The sequence below is a fragment of the Xenopus laevis genome, chromosome 6L (genome assembly GCF_017654675.1).
Source record: "Xenopus laevis strain J_2021 chromosome 6L, Xenopus_laevis_v10.1, whole genome shotgun sequence".
Classification (NCBI taxonomy): Eukaryota; Metazoa; Chordata; class Amphibia; order Anura; family Pipidae; genus Xenopus; species Xenopus laevis.
In genome coordinates this window covers 76,694,152-76,710,953 of record NC_054381.1, presented here as the reverse complement: position 1 = coordinate 76,710,953, position 16,802 = coordinate 76,694,152, and the positions used below count along the sequence as shown (strand labels likewise).

General features: G+C 40.8%; 1 protein-coding gene and 1 long non-coding RNA gene across 4 annotated transcripts in view; one reads left to right on the top strand and one right to left on the bottom strand.

Annotated features, from left to right (window-relative positions):
* msantd3.L (Myb/SANT DNA binding domain containing 3 L homeolog) overlaps positions 1-12,050 on the bottom strand; it is a 45,789-nt gene extending 33,739 nt beyond the window's left edge. The window contains exons 1-2 of one of the 3 annotated variants that reach the window (XM_018266262.2): positions 11,907-12,050; positions 6,257-6,449 (exon numbers count right to left, since the gene is read on the bottom strand). In XM_018266262.2, coding sequence (XP_018121751.1) covers positions 6,257-6,408 — 152 coding nt within the window. In that variant the 5' untranslated portion in view covers positions 6,409-6,449; positions 11,907-12,050. Of the gene's footprint in view, positions 1-6,245; positions 6,450-11,906 lie in introns of those variants that run through there. The other 2 variants (NM_001086764.1, XM_041565275.1) reach the window with 2 other exon arrangements.
* Positions 12,040-16,298, top strand: LOC108719052. Its single transcript, XR_001936145.2, has 2 exons — positions 12,040-12,122; positions 16,035-16,298. It is a non-coding gene; the product is annotated as an uncharacterized LOC108719052 (long non-coding RNA).
* Positions 16,299-16,802: the final 504 nt, after the last annotated feature.

Below are 16,802 nucleotides of genomic sequence, written 5' to 3'. Positions count from 1 at the left end.
TCTCCCAGTTACAGATCAAAACAGGAATAAAACAAAATTAGGGTTTAGAACGAACTTTTGAGCTAGTTTGAACCTCCTTTAGTTGGAAACTCTGGTGTTTAACTTCACTTATACAGCACCCACTAACTCCGGTGTTTGTAAATCCCAATTACAAAGCACCCACTAACTCTGGAGTTTGTAACTCCACTTTCAAAGCCCCCAATTAAAGAGCATACACTTAAGAGCAGCTAAACACTAGAGCAAGCTCCACTGGAGTCCCATGAGTTCTATTTATACAGTCTGTTCAGGTGCAACAAATAAAACCTCACCCCCTCAAACTGAGAGAAAACTAACTGCAAAGTAAAGCAGGTTGTGACATACTTGCTGTAAGCACAATAGCACACCAAACTTTCCTATTTAGCAACCAAGTAGGGTTGCCACTTGTCCGGTAAAAAAATGATTGTTGATCCCAATGTTATTAATAGGGAAAAAAAAGATAAATATATAGGAAGGTCAGTATTTTTTTCCAGAAAAGGTGACAACCCTACACCCAAGACAGAAAAAAATATATAAAAAAATTAAACCATAGTATTTAAATATAAAACCTTACTATAAAATATCTATTTATACAGTCTGTTCAAATGCAACTAATCAAACCCCAACCCCTCAAACTGAGGGAAAACTAACTGCAAAGTAAAACAGGTTGTGACAAACTTGCTGTAAGCACAATAGCATGCCAAACTTTTGACAGAAAAAAAACTATAGAAAATAAAACCACAGTATTTAAATATACAACCTTACTATAACAGTTAATAACAAATACCGTATATACTCGAGTATAAGCCGAGTTTTTCAGCCCCCAAGATATTCTGAAAAACTCTACCTCGGCTTATACTCGGGTCAAGCGCAAATACGGTCGCCATCGTCTAAGAATAGTCGCCGACGTCCAAGAATAGTCTCCAAGAATATTCGCCGGCATCCAAGAATTGTCGCCTGCATCCAAAAACGAGACACCGGCACCTCCAGTGGGAGCAGAACCCCTCAATTTTTTGATTGAAACTTACCAGAAGCTGCTGCATTTCTCACCTTAGGCTTATACTCGAGTCAATAAGCTTTCCCAGTTTTTGGAGGTAAAATAAGGTACCTCGGCTTATACTCGGGACGGCTTATACTCGAGTATATACGGTACCTATCCTTTTCAGTTGATTTGTTTGCTTTTAGTTGCTTTTTCCAGTCAGCAGCCTCTTTGAAGCAGCCTGGCAATTATAGGCCAGTTTAACATCTATGGTGTGCAAATAATTTGAAGGCTTGTTAAAGGAAAACTATAACCCAGAACAATTTAGGTCTCTATAAAAATATATTACATAAAACAGCTCATATGTTAAACCCTGCTTCATGTAAATAAACCATTTTCATAATATCGTTTTTTAGTAGTACATGCCTTTGGGTAATCATAAAATAGAAAACTGCCATTTTAAAAAATAAGGACCACCTCCTGGGATCCTATGATTCACGTTGCACACAAACAAGCCAAACAAACCATCATATTAGTTCTGTCTTTTGCTTCCACACTTCTTCCTGTTACAGTTAGAGCTGCAGTATTTCTGGTCAGGTGATCTCTGATGCAGTATTCATTTTGGGGGTAAAGTTTTCCTTCAATGGATCACATCCAAAATTTCATCCTAGTGAATGGCATTATGAGCAGCAATTAGCATGGCTTTATGAAAGATAGGTCATGTCAGACAAATTTGATTGCTTTTTATGATGAGGTAAGTAAGATGCTGAACAGTGGGGGGGGGCAGTAGATGTGATCTATTTGGATTTTGCCAAAGCATTTGCCCCACAAACAACTGCTTTCTAAACTAAGGTCTATCAATGTGCAAGGTCGTTTGCACATGGATAGACACACACACACACACACACACACACAAACACATACGCATTCACACATACAAACATGCACACTCACAAATATACACACATGCACACTAATAAGTGCTTCTGCTCCCTACTTGCAGTTGTCATTCTGTCTCAAGTACTTCTGTGGATGGGCAAAGACCCATGGAGCTTAATTTGAGTTCATTGTGCAAGTAGTTTATAAGCCCAAATCCCGTCCAAACAGTGTCCAACCCTGCGCTCACCGTGGCTTTTGGGTCAATGGACCATCATTAGTAAGTCAATTCAAGAGTGAGTTTATTGTCATTTCATCCATATACGTTTGTACAGTACACAGTGAAACAAAACAACGTTTCTCTAGGACCATGGTGCTACACAACATAAATGGACAACAGACAAAAAGTGCAAAAATATGCAACTCCTGCAAGACAGGTCAGCACAGTGCAGGGACAGGACAATACAGTGCACACTCAGCAGATATAATATGTTAAGTAAATAATGCTAGGAGTGTGAACAGTGAGTGTGAGGGGTGTGTTGGATCAGCCACAATGCTGGTGGCTTTAAGGATGCAGCGAGTGGTGTAAATGTCTGTGACGGAAGGAAGAGAGACACCTATGATCTTCTCTGCTGTCTTCACTATCCTCTGTAGGGTCTTGCGCTCCATGACAGTGCAGTTCCCAGCCCAGACAGTGATACTCTCGATAGTCCCTCTGTAAAAGGTTTTGAGTATGGATGGTGGGAGATGGGATTTCCTCAGCTTGCGCAGGAAGTAGAGGCGCTGTTGGGCGTTCTTGGCTAAGTAGCTGGTGTTGTGGGACCAGGTGAGGTTCTCCGCCAGGTGGACACCAAGGAATTTGATGCTTTTGACAATCTCCACATTAGAGCTGCCGATGTACAGTGGCAGGTGGTCACTCCTAGTCTTCTTAAAGTCAACAACCATCTCCTTCGGTTTGTCTACATTGAGAGACAGGTTATTGGCTCTGCACCAGTCTGTTAACCGCTGCACCACCTCTCTGTATGGTGACTCGTCATTATTGCTGATGAGACCCACCACAGTCGTGTCATCAGCGAACTTTATGATGTGATTTGTGCGGTGCGTGGCTGCACAGTAATGTGTCAGCAGAGTGAACAGTAGAGGACTAAGCACACAGTCTTGAGGGGCTCCGGTGCTCAGTGTGGTGGTTCTGGAGATGATGTTTCCAATCTTGACTGACTGAATTCTGTCGGTTAAGAAGTCCAGAACCCAACTGCAGAGGGAGGTGTTCAGTCCAAGCAAGTTCAGCTTTTCTATCAGATGCTGAGGAATGATAGTGTTGAATGCTGAACTGAAGTCTATGAACAGCATTCAAACGTAGGTGTCTTTTTTGTCCAGATGAGAGAGGGCCAGATGGAGGGTGGTGGCTATTGCATCGTCTGTTGAGCAATTTGGACGGTATTCAAATTGTAGAGGGTCCAGTGCTGGTTGCAGCAGGGTTTTGATGTGTTTCTGGACAAGCTTCTCAAAACACTTCAGGATGATGGGGGTGAGTGCCACAGGACGGTAGTCATTGAGGCAGGACACTGATGACTTCTTCGGCACAGGGACAATGGTGGTGGTTTTAAAGCACTTCGGGACAGTGGAGGTGTTCAGGGAGATGTTAAAGATGTCAGTGAAAACATCTGCCAGCTGATCTGCACATTCTCTTAGCACTCTTCCAGGGATATTGTCTGGTCCTGCAGCCTTCCGTGGGTTTACTCTTTCCAGAGTCATCCTCACGTCAGCCACTGTCAGACGCAGTGCCTGTTCACTAGGCAGAGTGATGGTCTTCCTCATTCCTGCATTGTTCTGTGCTTCAAACCGCACATAGAAGTCGTTAAACGCATCTGCAACGGAGGCATCACTGTCAAAGGCAGATGGTGTTGACCTGTAGTTTGTGATAGCCTGGATGCCCTGCCACATGCGCCGTGTGTCGCCATTCCCCTGGAAGAAGCTGTGTATTTTCTGTATGCGCGCTTAGCTACTCTGGTGGAACGGGAAAGTTTGGCTCTCGCTGTTTTCAGGGCATCTTCGTCACCTTCCCTGAAAGCAGAGTCTCGGGCCCTCAGTAACACACGTACCTCTCCAGTGAACCACGGCTTCTGGTTGAGGCGTGTAGTGATGCACTTGAAGACAGTGACATCATCGATGCACTTTGTGATGGAGCAGATTACAGATGACGTACACTCATCCAATTTGATGCAGTCGCTGTAGGTTGCAGCCTCCCTAAACTTGTTCCAATCAGTGCATTCAAAACAGTCCTGAAGAGCAGTCATGGCTCCTGCTGGCCATGTTTTCACCTGCTTCAGAACCGGTTTAGAGTGCCTGATGAGTGGTCTGTATGCTGGAATTAGCATAACAGAGATGTGGTATGAGTATCCGAAGTGTGGGCAGGGCTCTGCTCAGTATGCACTGGAAATATTTGTGTAAACCTGATCCAGCGTGTTTGGACCTCTCGTAGCAAATTCCACATGCTGATGGAATTTAGGGAGCACTGACCTGAGATTTGCACGGTTAAAATCTCCAGCGATGATAATCAGTCCATCTGGGTGTGTGTTTTGTATGTCCGTGATAGCGATGTACAGCTCCCAGAGCGCATCTTTGGTGTTCGCAGTGGGAGGAATGTAAACTCCAATAATATGAATGGAGGCAATCTCACGGGGTAAATAAAAGGGTCTGCACTTCACAACAACAAACTCCACCAGCGGTGAGCAGTGGCTGGACACAAGCAGAGTTCCTGCACCATTTCATGTTGATGTAAACACACAGACCACCACCGCGATTCTTACCGCTCAGAACAGCGACTGTCACCTCGATCCGCGACTAGCCCATTCAGCTTAATTGCGGCATCCGGGACTCTTTCGCTGAGCCACATCTCCGTGAATACGAATATGTAGCAGTCTCTGAATTCATGCTGGGTAGTTTGCTAGAGTCGAATGTAGTCCATTTTATTTTCTATGAAGCAGACGTTAGACAGTATTATGGACGGGAGAGCGGGTCGGCTGGGGTTAGTTCTTAGTCTAGCACCGGAGTTTGTGCAGTAAGCCATCCTTTATTGTAAGATATACATGATTGCTGTACCGAAGGAGTTTCTGGCAATTATAGACCTGGACCTTAGTTGTTCAGATGTCCAAAGCTTCACAAAAAAACAAAGTAAAAAAGCACAAAAACCACAAAAAAAGAAAGCACCTTGTGATCCGGAGAGGCCGCTGCAATCTACTGTCGCGCAGCAATCTTGTTCGCCACTAGGCCCACAGTCTCCCCCAAGGAGCCCCACGTCACCAGGCCAGCAGTCTGCCTGCAGCTCAGCAGTCTGCCCTGCAGTTCAGGCCCCAGCTCAGTCCTGGGTACCTCTACTACTAGAGGCTTCTGTTGAGGAGGTAGGCCGCGTTTTGTTCTCTGGCTCTGTGTGTGCTAGAGAGCCAATTTTTTTCCTCCTTTAGGCAGCAGATGTCCCTTTTAGGCTGCTGGTGTGGGAGAGGTTGGCAGAAGGGGACTTGTAAAGCATGGATGGGTGCATATTTTAACAGTGCCCTGAGTGCCCTTGCAGATGTGTCTTCCCTGGGGGAGGGTGGGCGGTTTGGTTCTTCTTGAAGAAGAACATGTGTGCTACAGGAAGCGAATCTGGATCATTAATAAAGACCCCCGAACAGAAGCACAAAAGGTACAAAAGCGTCAATTGAAATAAAATATGAATACAACCATCCCCGGATTGAAATATACAACAAATTACATTACAACCAGGAATATTTTGTTGGAACAGCATGGCACTGGACCTGAGCAGATTTGGCTCATTCAGTTGCCAAGAAACATTCATTATTTTCGGAGCGTGGCACAGACTTTGAGTACCAGTCATGCCAGACCCTCCCTTCCATCACTTGTCTCACTTCCCTCCGTGCTGTGCTTGGTTCCCCACCTTCCCTCCCTGCTTGTCTCCCTTCCCTCCGGGTCTCCCTTCCCTCCGTGCTTGTGTCCCTCTGTGTCTCCCTTCCCTCTGTGCTGGTCTCCCTTCCATCCATGCTTGTCTTCCTCCGTGTCTCCCGTCCCTCCGTGCTGGTCTCCCTCCCCTCTCTGCTTTTCTCCCTCCATGTGTCCCTTCCCTCCGTGCTTGTCTCCCTTAGTGTCTATCTTCCCTCTGTGCTTGTCTCCCTCCGTGTCTCCCTTCACTCCGTGCTTGGAACAGGATCCACAAACGGTTTTCTAGCCCGCGATCCCGGTTATATCGTCATCGATGGGGGTGACAAGGAGAAAGTGACAGATGTGTATACGATGGGAGGAAAAGTTATGCTCGCTAATCCGTGCTCTATGTGAATATCCTGCCACTGCAACTTGCCCCACTCTCCCTGCAACTCACCTTTCACTCACTTGCAGGCAGGGTAACAGGCGGAGTCTGCACTCAAATTATTTGCTGAAGGAGGATGCTGGGCGGGGATGAGCACTAGCAGACCTGAGAAGGACCCCAGTGTGACTGACGTGGCGCCAAGATTACATCGATAGCCAGCACCTCCCCTATGCATGCCCAGTCCTTCTAAGTGGCTGCTGTTTGCAGAAAAAAAGCCTGTGAAAAAAAAGAGACGGCTGATTGTACAAATACTAGCACAGGAAATGAAGAGAAAAGGAGGAGTGAGATAAGAAATACAAAGATAACAGAGAAAGTGGACACAAAAGGTATCTTAAACAAAACGTTTTATTACAAAAGGTATTGATTAAGCCTAAGTTGAAAAGTATGGTATATGTCCCCTTTAGGGCTAGTCCACACGGGGAGATAGCCACGCGTTTGCGGCGACAAAGCGCCGCGCCAGTCGCCGCGACCGGCGCAGGCCACAGTTTTGTATGGGCGCCTATGTAAAAACGCCTGTGCTAACCACACGAGGCGATGCGCTTTTCAACAGTCGCCTGAAAATGCCTCGCCAGGAATAGCCCTTAAAGGGATGGTTCACCTTTGAGATAACTTTAGTATGCTGTAGAGAATGATATTCTGAGACAATGTGCAATTTTTTAATTTTTTATTATTTAAGGTGTTGAGTTATTTAGCCGTTTATTCAGTAGCTCTTCAATTTGCAATCTGGTAGGTAGGGTGAAAATTCCCCTAGCAACCATGCATTGATTTGAATAAAAGACTGGAATATGAAAAGGAGAGGGCTTGAATAGAAAGATGAGGAATACCAAGTAGCAATAACAAAAACACTTCATTTTCCGAAGTCACCCGAAGTTTCCTTGTGAGGCAACTTCGGTTGACTTCGGAAAACGATTCACTCCAAGTGCCATCCCGCCGGCAATTTACATTTTAGCCGGCAGGAAGGCAGTTCAGGGAGATTAATCACCCCGAAGAAGAGGAAATTTGTCCCCGAATCTGCCTGTGTGCCCTAACCCTTACAGAGCATTTGCTTTTTAGAAGGGGTCAACGACAACCATTTGAAAGCTGCAAAGAGTCAGAAGAAAAACGCAAATAACTTAAACGCAAAATTAAATAATGAAAACCAATTGAAAAGTTGCTTAGAATTGGCCATTCTATAACATACTTAAAGTTATCTTAAAGGTGAACCACCCCTTTAATGAAAACAATAAGCTAATTAATGTGGCTTGTGCTGAACATGCTTTTTGCTTATGTTGAAAATTGGTGTAAAGGACAGTCCCTTTTAACGTTCTCCGACTTTCTCTAATGCCCTTGTGTTTTTCTTGTGTATTATGACTAAAACGGCACACTGTAGATGGAGAATTACAAGTGCTTTGTAAAGAGGCAAAACTTTTTTTTACTTGCTGATGGTTAGTACAGGTATGGGATCAATTATCCACAAGCTCAGGATCTAAGGGGTCTTTATATAATTTGGATATCCATACATTTTTCTACTAAAAAAATTATTTAACCATTTATTTGAATTTGATTTATACCTTAGTTGATGTCAAGTGCAAGGCACAGTTTTTTTATTACAGAGAAAAAGAAAATTATTTGATTAACATGGTGTACATGTGAGATGGCCTTCCTAGAATTCCGAGGCTTTCTGGATATCAGGTTTCCAGATAACAGATCCCATACCTGTATTTGTATGTTACATAATTGTTGAGATTTAAAAAAAAAAAAAAAAAAAAAAAAAGTAACCAAGAAAAATAGTCCAGATATCTATTGGGCAGGTCTTAAGTCCTGATGGGCAATATTGTAGCTACCAATGGACCTGCATTGGCCACCATTGTGATCAGATCTGATTACCCGGGGGCCAAATGATCAAAGCAGCCCAATATTACCCAGCTTGTAAGTGCCCAAATCTGGTAGAGATCCACTCACCAAATGAGTGGATCTTTATCCAGAACTAAAGGTTTAACCACTGAGGGGGAGCCAAAATGTTAACTCCACACCTGTGATTATAATCACTTACCCAATACCTCTGGCCAGTGCCCCTGCTTGATAAAACCTGCACCAGGCCAGGGTATTTTTATAGATGTTAAGTTGCCATTTTCTTTCTACTACTATTTGTTCCTGTCTGGGCAAAGGCATGTAGAGTAGAGTGAAAAGCTGAACTAAATAAAGCCTTCTTCACTCTACTGTGCATGCACCTGCCAGGACCAAAGAAAAGAAGCAAAAGATGTTTGCGGCAAATAAAATCGCCTACAGAAATACCCCAGTTCAGTGCAGTTTTAAAGGAATTGTTTAATGTAAAAATAAAAACTGGGTAAATAGATAGGCTGTGCAAAATAAAAAATGTTTCTAATATAGTTAGTCAAAAATGTAATGTATAAAGACTGGAGTGATTTGATGTATAACAAGTCAGTCAGAACACTACTTCCTGCTTTTCAGCTCTCTTGGTTTACACTGACTGGTTACCAGGCAGTAACCAATCAGAGACATGAGGGGGGCCACATGGATCATATCTGTTGCTTTTGAATCTGAGCTGAATGCAGAGGATCAATTGCAAATTCACTGAACAGAAATGTACCATGTGCCCCCCCCCCTTCAAGTCGCTGACTAACTCAGAGTTATAGAGCTGAAAAGCAGGAAGTTGGATTCTGGCTGTTTTATTAGACATCTGTTCACTCCAGCCTTTATACATTACATTTTTGGCTAACTAACTATATTAGAAACATTTTTTATTTTGCACAGCCTATCTATTTACCCAGTTTTTATTTTCACACTGAACTATTCCTTTAAGCAAACAGGGGCACTGTCCTGCGGTATCACATAAGCTACTATAACCACTAGAGGTGCCCAAGAATTGGCACCCCCAGTGATTTTACCTTTCCTTCTCTTTTAAGGGTATAAATAGTGTATGTATATTTCAAGACCAGATACATTACATCTCATCTGACACTTGATAATCATTTTGACAATTTGCCCAATTCCCCCTGCAAGACTTGCACATCCAATATAGATCATAACTGGCCTATTTTGTTTAATACTATGATGCAGTGATTAATAAACATCCTAAAAACAACTGGTACAATTACAAAACCCTGAGATACAGCATTTGCTCATCTGCCTGCATTGTCATGAAACCGACTGACACAATCTGCCAACAGATAAGGACCAGTCATTCAAATACACTATCTTTCCAAGAGAGCCTGAGAATTCCACTCCTAAAAACAGTATTGAAAGGCTGTCTAAGGGCACAGGAAGTGAACATAGCTAGCCCAGAATCAGTGAAGATTAAACAGCTGTGAGACTCAATTTTCATGGCATCTTTGGGGACCAGGACTTAAGAGACCATCATAATGCAGCCACTGACATATTTTAAAGTCTTATAACTACTTTATGCGAGTACAGTTAAAAGGACACAATTTAAAAGTACTAGTGTAACTCTGATAGAATTATTTGAACCAGAGATGTAACTTACATTTTGGTTTGCTTCTATTTGGTTTTACAACTTTTAAACAATGCCATATTTTAGCCTTATATAAACAATAGTATACTGACTTGATTTTTTTTTTTTTTTAACTAAACTTATTCACAGAAGTTTTGAAACCTACTGTATAACAGTATACTTTTTGGGTGTATCAAAGCTAACACTCCACTTGATACAATTCCAACCTTGATAGCATGAATATAGCCGCGGCCTGTACTATGTGAACGCAAATCAAATACCCACTATAATGTTAGGCACTTTAGCCTTTGGATTCTTCTATCTTCTTTTCATTCCACAGGTGTATGCACAGCTAAGTGAAACCAAATGTTGGCTTTTCACTCTTGTGCGCATGCTTGTGGCCAGAGAAAGGGAAAGAGGAAGAAAGATCACACCAAAGAACTTCTGCAAAAATACCCTGGGCCAGTTTCGTTTTCCCGCTAACAGGAGCACCGGCCCAGGGTATCAGGTAAGCTATTAGTCACTGGGGGGTGCCTAACATTTGCCACACCCCCTTGATTGTAACTTTAATTCTCCTTTAAATCAATGAATGTTTTTATAAATGAGGTTAGCTTAACTTTATGCTCATGGGCAGCAAGCTTTTGTTGTTGCCTTCATTTTTGTGTACTGCTTGGTGCTTATGTGTATGAAGGCAGCCACTTGTAAAAAATAAAAAAAATTGCAAAGATCTGTTCCTTTACCAATGATCTCTAACCCAGATGGACAAAAACAAGTAGCCAAAATTTTAAATATAACTAAGCTAAGGAAAGCTTTAGAAAACTACAGCAACAACAATGATTCTGACTGGATGCTCACCACCATGTATATGTAGCCATGGGAAAAGTATTTTATTTAAGCCAGAATAAACCTACGCAATATGTTTTTTCTAATAATTTAGGAGAGATAAATTAATACAGGAAGTGGTATGTACTGCAATGTTTTTTTTATCTTTTATTGTTTACATTTCTGGTTGATATTATACTACCAAATGGTGAGGAGTGGCCCACAACCAGTGGCTAGTGAGCAGCATGTTGCTCACCAACTCTTTTGATGTTGCTTCCAGTGGCCTCAAAGCAAATATTTATTTTTAAATTCCAGTCAAGTTTTAGTTGCATAAAAACTAGGTGTACTGCCAAGTAGAACCTCCTGCAGGCTGTCAGTCCACATATGTGCTACCAAATAGCCAATCACGGCCCCTTATTTGGCATCTTCAGGGACTTTATGTCTGTGTCCCCAACTCTTTTTACATTTGAATGTTGCTCACGGATAAAAAAAGGCTGGGGACCCCTGGTATACAGGAACGTTCTGAGATTTATGTATCATTATGTACATATACATACTAGAGAGACCCAAGCATTAATTGAACACAATCAAATAATCCTATTGTTTTAAAACAGGTATAGGAAAACTTGATTGTGTAGTTTGTTCATGCATCTATATCTGACAGTCAATGTATTTCAATGAAAAGTCAGATTTGATCTTATTGGAAGATGTAGCATGCTGCATTACCATTTGTTGCATCTAACAGAAAATTTTCCATTTTTGTATCAGCTCAATTATATTTTGACACATGCAACTATATCCGACTTGAAGGATGTGATCTGTCGATCAGACATCATCCTACAAAATCTCCAATGTAGTTTATCGCCAATAGTTACAAAATGACAGCCAAGCACTACCCCACAATCTATGATGTCACAGTGGTAGGATTGTGAAAAACCAAATTCTGTCATACATCTGTTGTTCCTTTCCTAATAAATACACAGACATCAATTATCATATTTACTAGATGAGCCAATGAATCAATGGCCAGGTATAAAGTATATATGGTGGAAACCAAATTTGAATTATGTACACAGGATACTCAACCTGTAGCCATCCAAATGTTGCTGCACTATGACTCATGTCTCCGGGTTGGGCATCACTGTTTTAGAGTGTATGTTACTAGTTAGCACCCAGCAAACACCAAATCGGTATAAATTACTTGCTAACCCAGACAAGTTGCCTCTGGGAGCATCAGGTAATACTTGTGGAATCATATGTAAAAACCGCGAGAGCAAGTACAAAGCAGAGCAGTAAGAGGAAAAAAGGTGGGTGGGGGATGGGGTAGTGCAGTGCCCCCGAGAGGATAGGGGAGGGGGTATAGTGGGTATAAACAAATCAATAAATAATTAACAACATACCGCCCAACAGTCCCTCTTTTCGCTGGACAACCCCGATTTTCTTAACAAAACCCGCAGACCCAGATCGCTGCTTAAACGTCCCGCAACGCCATTAATTTCTAGCTCCTTACTGACAGCTAATCCCTATGTCACAAGTCTCATCTCGCGAGTCAGGGCGTCACAAATATAATAGCAGTGACGCTACACGTAGCCGCCTTGGGGGAGTGATGAGCAATAGTAAGTGGCTAGTAACAAGCTATAATAGTCTGCAGTGGGCACGGTGTGTTGTTAAGTGTCCATAATTTTTTGTTATGCTCGCAGCTGCTCGTTATGGGATAAGAATACTTTTTTTTTTTACTTTGTGGTTGCTAGTCTCTCCTGCTTCCACCAGAGCCTCAGCTCCCAATATTGGCCACAACTAACACATTGTTTTCTCTGCTCATTTTTTAGATTAGAGAGAAGAAAACCCCACTTAGTTTTTTCCCTGGTTGGTGGTGACAGCTCCTCATATAATGCCACTGGTGTCTCTGCTCTCAATATTTAACCAAAAGTATAGTTCATTTTTGTCTCTGCATAGAGCTCAGAAGAACAAAACAAATATAACTTTTTTCTTATTTGCCAATGATCCCTGAGACCATCAGAGCCTATTTTTTCCATTTCATCAGAAACTAATGTATTTGTACAAACTAGAGCCAGGTGGAATTAAAGGGATTCTGTCATGGAAAGCCATTTTTAAAATTCATCAGTTAATAGTGCTGCACCAGCAGACTTCTGCACTGAAATCCATCACCAATTTTTTTGTATTTGATTTTGAGATCTGATATGGAGATAGACATGCCCTAGTCATTGTGCTCTGAAAAACTTCAGTCACTTTTTGCTGCACTGTAAGAGTGATGTTACCCCCCTCCCTTTTCCCCCAGCAGCTGATCAACAGAGCAATGGTAATGTAGAAAGATTACAGCTCTCTGGTAGATTTAGGGTGGTGGCACAAACTCTGATTCTGAGGGGATTAGTCGCCCAGTGACAAATCTCTTATTCGGGCGACTAATCTCCCAGAAATGCCTTCCCGCCGTCTTGAATGTAATTCGCAGACTGGATGGCAACTCGGATCGCTTCGGCTTTCGAAGTAGCACAAAGTTTCCTCATGAGGCAACTTCTGGTGACTTCAGAATACAAAGTGATCAGAGTGACACCCCGCCGGCGATTCACATTCTAGCCGGTGGAAGGCATTTCAGAGAGATTAGTCGCCCGAAGAAGAGATTCATTGCTTTATGACTAATCTCCCTGAATTAGAGGGTGTGCCACCACCTTTAGGAATAGCACTGAATAGTGAAAATCCAAGTCCCACTGCAAGTCCCACTCCTACATTGAGAAGGAGAAACAATAGCCTGTCTGAAAGCAGTTCCATCATGAAGTGCTGGCTCTTTTTGAAACATAAAATTGCTGCATTTTTGTGGGATGGAGGCATATGTTGCTAGTGTAGCGCTATAGTAAACTGACTTGTGCTAGGACAGTTTACTCTACTTTCCTTGGTGGGCTGAGACCACCGATGAGTTGTTTTCCTGTGTAAACCAAAAGACCCCCCAGGAAAGACCCTTAAAGTGAAAGAATACAAGATGTCTAAAGATTGTTTGGCAGTAGATGTTCGCATTTAGGACAAAATGGCTGGCAGGGAAAGGTTTAATACAGCTTTCTTGCCCACTGAAAAAATGGCTGCTGCCCCATCACTGGGTACAAACAGTACACAGAGATTGGTGAAAAATTGTTAAATAAATAGCATGAAAACATACATAACAAAAATAATATTAAGGATCATTTACAATACAGTGCAGAATGCAAAGTTAGATTTTTCGATGTATTTCACTATGTATTTTACCCAAAATGCAGCAATTTTTCCCAACAAGTCATTGGCATTGCAGCCACAAGCTGAGCTGATCACAGTGCAATTGCTCTTAATGCATTCTAATTGATTCAAAATGCATTCTAGTTATAACTTGCACATTGCAACGAAAGGGGTGCAACTTGCGCATAACATTTTGGGAGTGGCAATGGTGTTGCATCCATTGTTTTTTTTAAAACATTTATTTATTTCCAGCACACAATTATAACAGTGGTGTTGTTCAATCACAGCATATACATCCACAATGCACTGGACTTTTAACTGTTTTAAACGCCTGGGGAAAACAATGTTGCATCCATTGTTAATAAATGCATTAGCATGTGGTTTGCTTGGAGCAAGTTAGAAGCAGCAATTGCTATGGAAACTCTGGCATTACCACTAGTCATGGGTAATTCCAGGGTCAACAGACATACTTGTGTGCTATTCATCAAAATAGGGTGCGCATGCATATTGGCGATCAGCATAAGTACTGGGAAGGAGAGTATTTAGGTGCAAGTAACATTTATGATGGCACTGATACATACAGAACTTTGTATGATTTTTGCAAGCAGCAATTGTGGTAGTGTTTGTAAATGAGCCTTATTGTGGTTTATATACCTTAAAGAGTAGCTCTATAAAAATCTGCGGTACCAACTGGAAAATGTGTGCAAAAGGGGCATGTAAATAGAGGAAAGTGCTGCATCCTTGGGAACTCATTTTCAGGGGGCATATTTATCAAGGGTGGAATTTTGAATTGAAAAAACTTCGAAATTCGAATTCAAAAAGACCAACCGAAAATTAACCGAAATTAAGTCGAAGGTTTTTTGGTAGAATAGGTCAGTTTTTGATCAAATAGGTCCGTATTCATTCGAATTTGAATCGTACGAATCGAAGGAATAGCGAATTCGATTCAAAGTTTTTCCCAAAAAAAACTTTGATTTTTCAAAGTCCACCAATTGACTCCAAATAGGTTGTAGGAGGTTCCCCATATGCTAAAACAGCAATTCGGCAGGTTTTAGAATGGTCGAAGTCTAATATTTAAAGAGACAGTATATGATAAATTTCGATATTCGAGTTTTCGATTTTTTTAAAATTCAAATCGAATTTGGACTATTCTCTAGTCGAAGTACAGAAAAAATAGCTTGAAATTAAAAAAAATGTCATTCGAAAATTCACCTTGACCATTGATAAATCTGCCCCCAAGTGTTAGAGCCATTGGTCTGGGGTATTTTTCTCATATAAGTGCATTGAGGGTCACGGGTCTGTTATGCTATTCATATTAGTGCTTGCAGTGGGGGCTCATACTATATAAAGCATGACTGTCTGAAGAGGAGGTGACTGTGGCTTACAGTGCAGAATGATTACAGCGTGTCTATTGTTTCAGTCATGTAAAAAGGTGTTTTATTAACTGGGTATGGTATAGCTACAAGGTAGGCATGGCTACATTACGTACAGCAGTTATATTTCTTCTTTAGTTTTCCAAATGTTGGGAGGTATGAGACATATGAGCTCCTCCTAGACATTCTGCTCAGTTTGAGCTAAAGTGACTCAATTTGCTTATAAACTCAGAACAGTACTGTAGTAGTAGTATTATTTAAGAATAAAGTTAATTCCAACTTTAGCATAAAATTAGCACCCTACCTCAAAATTTTACATACGTTTTTTCAAATGCAGCTGCTAATCTCTGATGTCTTCAAACAGATACATATTTTTTTAAAATCTACACCTCCTAGGCATTTGAATATGAGTCCTTTCTTTAGCAGTTTGTCCGTCAAAATCCAATTAATGGGCTAAATATACCATATTTATGGGATTATATTCACCTTAATTTTTGAACCTCCAATGTTCTTTATGCCTTTATTATTTTTTATTATTCTTACCCTTGGAGCCCTACTTATCATAACAATCTTAGTTTTTTACCAGTGGCACCTACCATATACCATATGAAAATGATTTGTCAGAATAAAAACTATACTTTTTAGAATTTTTTATCTATGTTTATTATTTATCTATGTTTATTATCTATCTATGTTTATTATGATGCATACTGTCTTTTTTTAGCCTTATCTGAATATAATCAAATGCCAGAAGGAAAAAATAGGAGTAAATATGAATAAAGTGTATAGTTGCAATGGCATTGCATTTGTATTCATCTTTTTTGTTTTACATTCCTTAATTAAATTTTAATTTAAATTAAAGGGTTGTATGCAAACACTAACCCATGCTGAAAAATATGCTTAATATAGACCAATTACTTTTTCTTTCTACAGCTCTTCCCCTACTTGACAGCGACACAACAGTATCCTGTACAGCTCTGTGGTCCTTTAGCACGCAATACAGCCAAACAGGGATGCCTTTAGTAAAATGCATAGTTCTGTCTACAATGTCTTTATGCATCTCCGAAACGGTGCCCCTGCAAAATACTGTAAACCTATGGATGTCTTCATTATATTATCAAAAGCTCTTATTTCCTGTTACATTGTAGATGTAAAATGTAACATGAAGCACTATAAAAAGAGTTCGTAAGTGGTTTATCATATGCCAACTTTGTGAGTTTTTTTTGTACCTCAAATAAACACATCTCAAATGTTTTATAGTTAATAAAAAAAAACTCGATTATAACAAACATGAATCAATGAATTCTGTGTGAAAACCCAAATATCATAATCAATCTAGTAAAGGTCAAGGAAAGTGAATGGATTTTCACGATGAATGCCCTTGGCCCTAAGGGACTAAATGAAAGTTTGGTCATGAATGTTTTTATATGTCTCAATACCCTTTGTATTCACTTAATGACATCAACTTTCATGGTTTGAATTTGATGAAACAATTCATATTTGAAATGATACCACCTTTTTTTTACAGCAATTTTGGGTAAATTGCTATTTTAAAGTGGACCCGTCACCCAGACATAAAAATCTGTATACTAAAAGTCCTTTTTAAATTAAATATGAAAGCCAATTTCTTTTTTTTATTAAAGCATTCATAGCTGTTGTAAACTCATTTAAAAATATTAGCTGTCAATCAAATATTGCCTA